Raw genomic sequence first — 10,566 nt, forward strand, 5'->3', positions numbered from 1 at the left:
AAGCACTGCCTCTCAGATGCCCATCGATCTCGTTTCAGTGATGGAGAGCCAGATCGATGGGTTTATTTTGGGGACTCAAGCTGGGGGAAGTGTCAGTCATCATGCCAGGATTATGTAGAGTTATGCTCAGCAGAGAACATCACCTGTTTGGAAAGCGTAACCTCAGATAAAAAAACAAAACAAAAACCGAACAGGTGCTACGGCAGCGTTGCTACGTCATCTGTATGTTGTAAAGAAACATTTTAGTGCTTGTTCAGTTGCTCAAGTCTAAATCTTCTATAGATTTCTTCAGTTTTTGCTTCTTTTACGTTGAAATATTTCAAATCGTAAAATAGGTTAACCTGTTTGGAGAAATTTTGCAGAATTGAGTGACACATTTATGGTCATGCAACAGTCAGATTTAAGTTTAAACTATCTGAATAACTTGTGTGCTCTTGAGAATCTCAAGCTGATGGCCTGAAGTTGCCCTTTCATCAAAATCACGTCCAGAAGAGGCAGAGCAGCACCAAACCATCACACTACACACCGCCATGTTTTATTGTATCATGTTTCGGTATGGCAATGTCCACACAGCAGATGAATGTGACCCAAATTCTCCTTTTTTTCCCCATATGCAACAACCCAATTCCAATCTGTTTACCCTCCTCTAAATTAAATATGTCCTGCTGTGTGAACGCAGCCTCAGATCCAACAAGAGGGACAATTTCCAAAAATGTTTAACTTTTTGTGTCACCGCTCCACTAGATGTTTTTTTCCCCTGAAATGTCTTGCGTAATGTTGTTTTTGTTGTTGGGTTTTTTTTGTATTTGTGTTCTTTTTGGTTTTTATTAGAGGTCTCACTTTTTTTTCCTTGTATTTTTTTCTTACTGTTGAGTCACTGATGCCAGCTGAAGCAAGTGAGGCCTGCAGTGCTTTAGATCTCTTATGACCTTCTGGATCGTTCTTGGATGTTTTAATCTTGGAAGGCCCGCCGCTGCATCCATGTTTTTTCCGTTTGTGGATAATGGATCTTACTGTGGTTCTCTGGAGTCTGGAAGCCTCAGAAATGATTTCTAGATGTATACTACTTTTCTTCAACTTCTTCAAGCGTTACTTTTTTAAGTCTCTTAGCCTACTTCATGTTGTCAGATAGGTTCTACTTAAGTGATTTATTGATTCTACGACTCAAGAGATCTTTCCTGCAAACAGGAACGACATTTAATTTTGCTTTGTGATCAATAAAGTATTTTTCAATTCGAATTATCTTTGTTTGATATTAGCCTTGGCTTGATGTCCAGAAGCGTACGGGACGTTTGAGGCGTTCAGAAACTGGTTAAGCTGTGTGAAGGAATTCCCCCTCCTGCGTCCCGTTCCCCGTCTTCTCGTGGTGTTTTGTTGACTCTCCGTCTCTCTGTTCCTCCCAGACTCCGTCTCCACAGGCTCCGTGTTTCGCCGGAGCACCACCTTGAACATGCAGACGTCGCAGCTCAACACCCCGCAGGACACCTCCTGCACCCACATCCTGGTGTTTCCCACCTCCGCCTCTCTCCAGGTCGCCAGCTCCAATTACACTAACATCGACACCAACATCGACATCCTCAACCCCACCACCGGTCAGTGGCGCTCCCTCATCCGTCTTGCTCTCACTGGTTTTTTTATTTTCTTAATTTTTTTTTGTTTCAGGTTAGTTCATTACATTTTGCTACTTTTTATGTTTTGTTTTTTCCTTTCTGCTCGTTTCCAAATATTGTCTTTTTATTTAGTTGTCAGGAGAAACCTTTAAGGGCCTTTCACCTTTTTTCCTCTATGATTTATTTTTACTTGCATTTCAGTTCCTTCTTTTACAATAAAAAACTGGTCATTAAAAGGAGATGCACTGATCCGAAATCAATATCTGCTTTGGTCCCGATATTGAAAAATAATTCTAGATTAGGTATTAATCTATCCTGCCTGCTTCTATGTTTTGTTCTTACACGTTTGACTAAGGTAGTCGACCTATTGCTTTTGTCAGTTTCAGCTTTGTTATCGGCTGTTAAGCTCTTAATTGCACTGAATGAATAAATTAAACTTGTGTTTTAATTTATATATTCAGTGAAATTAAGTTTGCCCAATGTTTGCTTGGGCAAACATTGTGAAGCTATCTGTGTGTTTGTCAAATAAATTTGTAATTCAGTACATTTATGTCTGTTTTTTTTTTAAAAAGGAAACATTTTAGGTAGATTCTGCACTCTTTTTTTTCTGTATCAGATCGGTATCGGCTGATACTAAACCTCAGATACCTGTATCGATATCAAAAGTGAAAAAAAGTTGATCGGTGCGTCCCTAAACGTAACTTGTTTTTCTGCTTGAACCTAGACGGGTCTGACATTGGGATCTTTGACCTGCTGGACCAGGAGAATGAGTTGGACCCAGACATCATCAACATCTCCCCCACCACTTCCCCAGTGCACTCCCCCAGCCATCACTACCACCACGGAGCAGATGGCAGCAAGGTGGGTCACCACGCGCGCACACGTCGCATTTTTTCACGCTAGCAGAGCTAATGTCTGGCTTTCACCTGCTTTGCAGGGTCAGAGCACAGACCGGATGGAGTCCCATGAAGAGGTTCCCAATCTGCTGCAGCAACCCCTGGCACTCGGCTACCTTGTCTCCACTGCGAAGGCCGGCCCACTGCCCGACTGGTTCTGGTCAGCTTGTTCACAGGCTCAGAACCAGTGTCCGCTCTTCCTCAAGGTAGCCCCCACGGACCTGTGCTTATAGCGCCTTACACTTTAAAAAAATAATTACAATCTAGGTTAAAAAAGAGCTTAGAGAGGTTTTATGTAAATCTAATCGACCTGTATCTGGTGTTCTTACCGGTTCTTCAAATCAGATACGCCCCAGATTAACATCAGAACATTAGGTGCTGCTAGCATTATTTGCTGGACAGAACCTGCTCATTCGTCCCATTGAGCTGTTTTCTTATCAGGCTTTACAGACGGGTGAATTTTGGAAAATTAGAAGACAAGTGAAAACTTGATTTGTTCCAGTAATTCCACTCAAAGTAAAACTTATTTATTCTATAAGGTTGCACAAGGTTTCCCCCAGTGTATTATAAGCCTGGCGGCCCGCCATGCTTTACTAGCCCCGCCGCCAGGCTAAGCGTTGCTGTTTACGTTTCCAGGAAAATAAAAAAATAATTTAAAAAAAATCAAATCGCTTTTTTCTTTTCTTTTTAAAAGCCAGGCTGCAAGCGTCTCTTTTCCTCTTAGCATTTCACTAGCAGAGCAGATTTATTCCTAAAGGATAGGTTTATAATGGGTTTATAGTTTATGCATTTAAAGCCAGCAGCGCGCGGAACAATCACACAGCTGGCGCCTCTGCACTTTGCCTCTGCGCTTTGCCTTGCGCGTTGCCGCTGCTTTACTTCAGCGCGGATCCCGCGCGCCTCCTTTCACCCAATTTTACACAGGCTGACTTGTATGGATATTTACATCAACCTACTGTGAGGAATTATGATCCTTTGGAGAACTCTGGGTAAGAGTTTAAAACCCGCCGCGTTAGCTCTGGTTGTGCAGCTCCATGTGAACCGCAGGAATAACTTGTAGCGAATTCAGAGGTCGCGTTGTGGAACGGTGAGAATGATTTATCTTTGTAAACGAACAATTATATGCGGTGTTTACATCTCAACGCGTTGCCTAGCGTGTGGCTCTGCGTCTGTCTTTCCTGTAAAGTTTATGGTCCCGGTTGGCCAGAGCGTTTGTGGATAACGAGCAGCGCTATCCTCATCATGCAGGTTCAGCCCGGTGAGGAGCTTTCGCGCTCTCCTCGGAGTCTAGCATCACGCTGATTTTATTATTTTATTATTATTCTTAGTATTATTTTTCCGGTTTCACGATGCATCAAACCATATCAAATGCGTTGTCTACTTAGAGTTAATGCGTGTGGCCGCACGGCGATCTGAGAAACTCGTCCCATAAACTCGACCAACCAGAATAGTTTCTGTGACGCTTATTAAAAACTCAACAGAAACAAAATGGAAGAGCTACTAAAGCCACATTAGCAGCATTGAATTAAATCTCCCGTTTGTTGCGCGTACCCATTGCTGCGTAGTGCAGCAGATTACCTCATCATGCAGGGCCGGTCCAAGGCTGTATGAGGCCTTGAGCAGACTTTGACTTAGGGGCCCCTTTTGTTGCTAAAAAACATCAGCAGCTGTAACAGCTTCTGTGTTAGATTTAGTGAAATATGGGAGAAGGGACTAGTTTAATTGGCCAGCCTAAAAAGCAATAAGTTATCACAGTTTACTAATTTGTATTTGTAAATTCAAAGATTAAACTCACAGCATCAGATTGTTGCTATGGAAACAAAACAATCTAACTATGAATATTGTTCTTTGAAGTTTTACAAAGTAACCTTGCCAGCTCCTTAAAATCTTGTATTTAAATGTTAAACAATTTTAAAAAATTTAATTTATGTATGCCTAAACAATTGAATAAAATTTAACAGCATTGATAATCTCAATGAACAAATGTTACATTTATGTATCTGTGGTCTGTTTTAAATTATTAGCATTTATGGGGCCCCTCAAGCCCTTCGGGGCCTTATGGAGCCGCTGACTTAGTTTGGATTAAACAGAAGTGCAAATTTGTTTTTTTGAGACTTGTTGTGGGTTTAAATAGCCTTTCACTGGAGATCCTTTCCCGTAACATATAATTACACAGAAATACTTTTACATTTCCTGTCAACTTAACATCTTTTAATTCAAAAACACAGTGGACCACCGGTTAACTGACTCGACGCCTCGACCACCGGGCTCAACAAGTTTTCTGGGGGAAACCCTGGTTGCAGTAATCTCTTGTTTTGTTTTTTTATGCTGCTTTTTGCTACACTTTTGTCCCCTTCCACTCAACTTTCCACTAATATTCTAAGATACAGAAGTCTGAGAACAGCAAGTGACCTTCTGTCAGGCAAACTGTTACAATCACTATCCACATTTCATGTGAAAAAACTATGATTTTATTGATATCTTGTATTCTGATTTTCTGAGAAACGCAGCTTGTTGATTTTCTTGTTTTTGTTTTGTTTTTTGCTGTAGCCATATCAAAATGAAGGAATGCCATCTATATTCCATATGACTTCTAGTTTTTGAACATACAGTAGCTACTGAAACAAACTACCTTTTCAATGATACCCCAATATATTAACATGGAATAGAGATTGGGGCAAGATATTTACATATTCCACATTGTACTTGAAATACTGTCAGGCAGATTGATTTTTAATAAAGTAACCTTATTACAAATAATCTGAAATTAAAATAATGGCTTATAGTGGTGTATGAGATTTTCTTTCCAGTATGCAACACTCCATAAAACTGCAAAAAGCCTTTGAAAACACTATAAAAGATCTGAGCAGATTGTGAAATGTAAATTACTTGCGGCGCATTCAGAGCTTTGTGAGCCTATATTCCAGTTAAGTCCAAGCTTGTATATTTGCACAGTGATTTGCCGGGGATATTTATTGCCTCTGGAATTGGCTACACACTCACCGTGGCTATCCCGCTGCAGTGAAAATATCAATAATTATTATGATGAGATGAAATAAAAGGTTAGATCGTTTGATGGCGTGGCGTGTGACACCGGCTCTCTCCTTGTTCTCCCTCTCTCAGGCCTCTTTGCACCTACATGTGTCTTCTGTGCAATCAGACGAACTGCTGCATAGCAAGCACTCCCACCCCCTCGACTCCAATCAGACCTCAGATGTGCTCAGGTAAACAACTCCACTCCGCTCTCCACCTGGACTCGAGCACAGATTACTATTGCCGCCCTCCTGGCTTTTGGCGAGCCCCGTTTCCATTTTTAGAGTGAATTTCCTGTGAAACCTCACAATTTTCCTGCAAAGTTTGAATAACTTCTTGTTGGTTTTTATCAGGGCTGTAAGTTGAATTTTTTTGGATTTTGATTATTTAATTTTTGAAAAAGCTGTGGGTTTTTGTTTTTTTTTTTGTTTGTATTTTTGTTGTTTTTTTTTACCCATGCGCTCCTCGAGTGCCCATAGCTCAGAGTGATGACAAAATGCCCAGGTCGCCATCTTGTTTGACAACTTTTAGAGCTTCTATTTAGACTTTAAATTCATATTCAGATACGACAGAATATTTGGGCCAGTCTGGGATGTTTTTATTTTTTTAATTACAAGAATAAAGTCATAAAATTACCGGAATACAGTTGTAATATTAGGAAATAAAGTAGTAATTTTATGAGTACTCCAACAAGACAGTAAAAAAATTACTAGAACTGCAAGCAGTTCTCAACGGGTTCCAAGCCCCACGTACAATTGAGGATTGTTGAGCTTTTTGTGAAGTTACACTTTGGTTTAAGATACTTAATAGAAATACATAATTTATTAACACATAAGCATCAAATTATTATCAGCAGCAGGATTTTGAAATGATTGTGAAAACGTGTGTCTATTTTGAAGAAAGAACCCCACGTACTCTGGTAGTAACATCATATTTTGATAACTTTATTGTAGCTTTTTTCTTATTAAAACAACTTTTTTTCTCATAATATTGAGACGTTACTTCTGCTAAACTGCATCTTTATTCTGCCAATATTATAATTATGTTCTAGTAATTAAAAAAAAAAAACTCTCATAGCCCTAATACACCTTCATAGAAGGGAGGATGGAAGTAAAAGCCACTTTTACAAATCTTTGTAAATGTGGTTTTTACATCAACTAACTTGAAATTGGGGGTCATTTGTAATTAGGGGATGGGTGATATGGCTTAAAAATAAAATCTTTCACACCATATCCATTTTACAGTTTTTATCGATTTATCTTTTTTCTCACTTTCTTTTCATGACACCACCGGGTCAATCAGTGTGGTTCTTTTTTCGAAATAGACAAACTCAACCGTTTCAAAGTCTTTGATACAAATGATTTGATTCTGATGTGTTAAAAGACAAAGTATTTCTTTACCTGTAAAACCAATACAAGACACACAACTTCACAAGATGCTCAACATTCCTTTTTTTAATTTAGATTTTTGTGTTTGTTCTCATAAAATTACTAACATTATGACTTTATTCTGGCAATTTAAAAAAATCATATTAAAATAACTGCCCTAATATTCTAAGTCCAAATAAATAGGAGCTTTAAAACATGCCTGTCAGACTTGTTCTGTCATCACTCTGAACTATGGAAACACAAAAAGTTTACTGGTAGAAAAAAGAAAAGATTTTCCAAAAATTTTATCTTGAAAAGCCAAAATGTTGATTAGTTGATAAAAATCGATTTATTGCTCAGCCCGAGCAACAATAATCAATTAAAATCGTATCTGGTATGAAGTAAAAAAATCTGAATTTCTTTTTTTCTTTTAAGCCACATCACCCAGACCTAGTTGCTGCATAGATTTTCAGAGCTTCTTTTTAAATTGAATGAGAACACAACTGAGTTTGTGTGTGTGTGTGTGCGTGTGTGTGTGTGTGTGTGTCGGAGCAGATTTGTGCTGGAGCAGTACAACGCTCTCTCCTGGCTGACGTGCGACCCGGCAACGCAGGACCGAAGATCATGTCTGCCTATTCACTTTGTGGTGCTCAACCAGATGTACAACTTCATCATGACCATGTTGTAACCAGCGGCCCGTTGGCGGCGGAGACGCGTTTCAGAGAGGGAGCAAAGCAACCGGTCGCGTCGTGCGAGGACAACACCGGGAGTACAGAGCTGGATCCTGTACCCAGATGGAGTCCCTGCTTCCCATCTCCCTGTGGCTGCTACAGGTCCACAGAGTCGACTCGTTGGCAACAAGGGAGTAACGGAGAGCGGAGGGACGGGAGGAGCTCGAAGCAGAGTCCCGATAAATGAGCGTGAGAGAAATGACAGATTTCTTGTCATGGTAATGTAGCATGGCAGCAGAGTCACTGGCCAGTCCGTATTAGAGAGTTTATCTGTAAAGCTATTGGAAGAAAAGGGACATATTTGATCTAGGAAAAAAAAACTCAACAAAAATGGATCTCTGGTTTTCATACGAGAAATTCCTTTTTAAGGCTTTAGATGAAATAGTATCCAAATGAAAAATGCCTGCATCTATCTTATTTATTGTAAGTTTCTAAATGTATAAATTGTCATATTTCTTACCTTTTATATATTAAAAATGAAGGTTTATATCAGCCTTCCTGCTTTAAAGCAATTGGTCTCAGACATAAGTTAATCGTCTTAATAAGAGAAACCGGAAAAAAAGGAAAAACTCCATAAAAATAAAAGTCCCAGTAGGTTGCTTTTAGAGTATTATTTTTTGTAATGGAGACAGAATATTTGTATTGTCACAATGTACAGAAGAATTAGTGGAGAATTATGTTTCATGCCTTTGAGCATGAAGGACTTGCAGCAAAGCTGTAGCTACAGAGGACTTGTACAGCAATGAACTTCACTGTGTTCAAATAAAGAGGTACATTGTTGTATATAATATTTTATACCACACATTTAGACACAAAAACCAAACTGCAATATATAAATATATATATAAATAATTATATATGAATCCCACGCCAGCTGTTGATGGTGTGGCTTCTGTTTTAGGAATAAAGTGTGTCAACTTATTTTCCTGTACTGGTGTTCATTGCTTTGGGCCGGTGGGTGAACTGTGATGTGCAATCAAGTGAAACTTCAATCCAAAAATACTTTCTTTACTCCAAAGAAATTAAATGCAACTCAAATCATGCAAGTGTCTTCAGAGTGTCGTCGTGGATGATGGCGCCGTTGGCTGGAGGGACATCTGCTAGCAGTCAGTCTCGCAACAAATCTGAAGAGGCCTCTGACTAAAGACTGTTGCTATGTGACAGTCTGAAGACTGTAAATAGAGTAGGTCAAACTCTTTTGATGCTAAAAACCTATATTCACAGGTTTTACATTTGTATTTAATTTTATCGTGGCAGAAAAGTGAAAAGTTTGCTGTTTTAATGTGGGTGTCCTGCCTATAGAGGTGCTTAAGTGCCAAAATTCAATTTAATGAAATCATAAAAAGAGAATTTAAATGTCATTTAATCGAAATATTTTGTTAAATATGCAGCTAAATGTCAAAAATGTATTCAAAATGCAAGTGTTTTAGTTAATATGTAATTATTTCATTGTCTTGTACTTTGGCACTAAGTGAATATATCATGTCAGCCTCACAGTCAGTGGGCTTTCTGTTACGCAACCAGAGTACATTTAATGAACCACAGTGAAAGCTTGAACTATTTTATAATTTACTGTAGAAATTGAGCAAGAATGACTTCCAGTTTCATGTCATTGTTACATCTTTCAAATTGGGGCAACTGACAAAACTCTCACCAAAGTGACACTGAATGCGTGTTGAACACACTTTAAATAAAATGTATTAAATATTTGGTGGAAAAGCCTTTTTTGACAATGACAACTTCTAGACCTGTCCTGTTTGAGGACGCTGAAGAAGTTAGATGGAGGAGGATGACTCGCTGTGGCTGTAAAGGTAACAGAGAAGAGGCAGGAGAAGACATGTCCTGTTTTTAGAGCTCAGGAGTGATTTTTGACCTATTTTTCCCCACACAAATTGTCCTCAAATCTTGAAAGGTTTTCTATTGTGTTCTCTTTGAGTTGTGCTGGGAGTTTATCTTTGCAGGTCCAGTCAGCTGTGGTAGTTGCCACCCACTGACAGAAAGGGAGACTACCGAGGAATTTTGCTGCCATAATCCAAGAGCACACATTTTTTGTCTGAAAGCAGGATTTGATGTCTTTTGTTCCTAAAACTTTACTATTTTTATTTACATTTTCATTTTGAAAGCAGGACTTTTAGATAGATGGGCAGCAGTTTGTTCATCCATCTAAGATCAGTAGCTGTTAACGATTAGTAGCACACTGCTGGCAGATATTTAGTACTACGCATAGAGCAGAAAGCTGACGTCGTTTCTCCCTACATCCAGTGGGTGGCGCAGGTTGATGCAATCAACAGTAGCCACACAGGCACACCCAATAGAAGGAAACAAACGCACCCAGTACAACACTTACATTCTATTGGCTAAGAGGTTGCCAAGCGACTGTGCCAAAAGGCAGTTCAATGTTAAGTGAGTAGAGACTAAGCGTGAGTGCAAGAAGTAGTTTTGAGTACAAGCATTACAAGTTTTGAGAAGAAAGTTCTACTCTCAAAATAAAAATGTGAGCAAAAGTATTACAAATTTCGAGAACAAAAGACATGAACCCCTGCTTTGAGACTGAAAATGTGTGCTCTTGGATTATGGCAGAAAAATTCTTCCAGAGGAGGCTCATCAACCCCGATTCCTGCTCAGGCAACTAAAGTCAACCCAAACCACAACTTTCCCACCTGCAAACTTCACTTTAGCCACAGTGTTGTTGTTGTGATGATCCTTCAAAAATTGAGTGTGTTCACAGCAATTCATTTTGTATTTTTCTTCTGCAGTGGAGTCTGCTAGAGACGACAAGTAAGCTTAGACCATTGCAGTTGGCCAAATCATGTCTGCCAATACCAGTTTAAATTCTGCTACTGAATTGTTTGTTGATTTGTCTCATTGAAGTTTGAATAAGACATTAGATTTCTACCATAGCAAAGATCCAAAATGTCTGAAAAAAAAA

The 10,566-nt window shown here is 39.2% G+C and overlaps 1 protein-coding gene across 1 annotated transcript in view; it reads left to right on the forward strand.

Moving 5' to 3' along the window:
- Positions 1 to 8,559, forward strand: part of med13a (mediator complex subunit 13a) — a 94,072-nt gene extending 85,513 nt beyond the window's left edge. Inside the window, exons 26-30 of the mRNA XM_008428196.2 lie at positions 1,404 to 1,592; positions 2,335 to 2,471; positions 2,548 to 2,712; positions 5,630 to 5,730; positions 7,462 to 8,559. Of these exons, the coding sequence (XP_008426418.1) occupies positions 1,404 to 1,592; positions 2,335 to 2,471; positions 2,548 to 2,712; positions 5,630 to 5,730; positions 7,462 to 7,594 (725 nt within the window). The 3' untranslated portion in view covers positions 7,595 to 8,559. The remainder of the gene's footprint in view (positions 1 to 1,403; positions 1,593 to 2,334; positions 2,472 to 2,547; positions 2,713 to 5,629; positions 5,731 to 7,461) is intronic.
- Positions 8,560 to 10,566: the final 2,007 nt, after the last annotated feature.

The sequence above is a fragment of the Poecilia reticulata genome, linkage group LG14 (assembly GCF_000633615.1).
Source record: "Poecilia reticulata strain Guanapo linkage group LG14, Guppy_female_1.0+MT, whole genome shotgun sequence".
NCBI classification, from domain to species: Eukaryota; Metazoa; Chordata; class Actinopteri; order Cyprinodontiformes; family Poeciliidae; genus Poecilia; species Poecilia reticulata.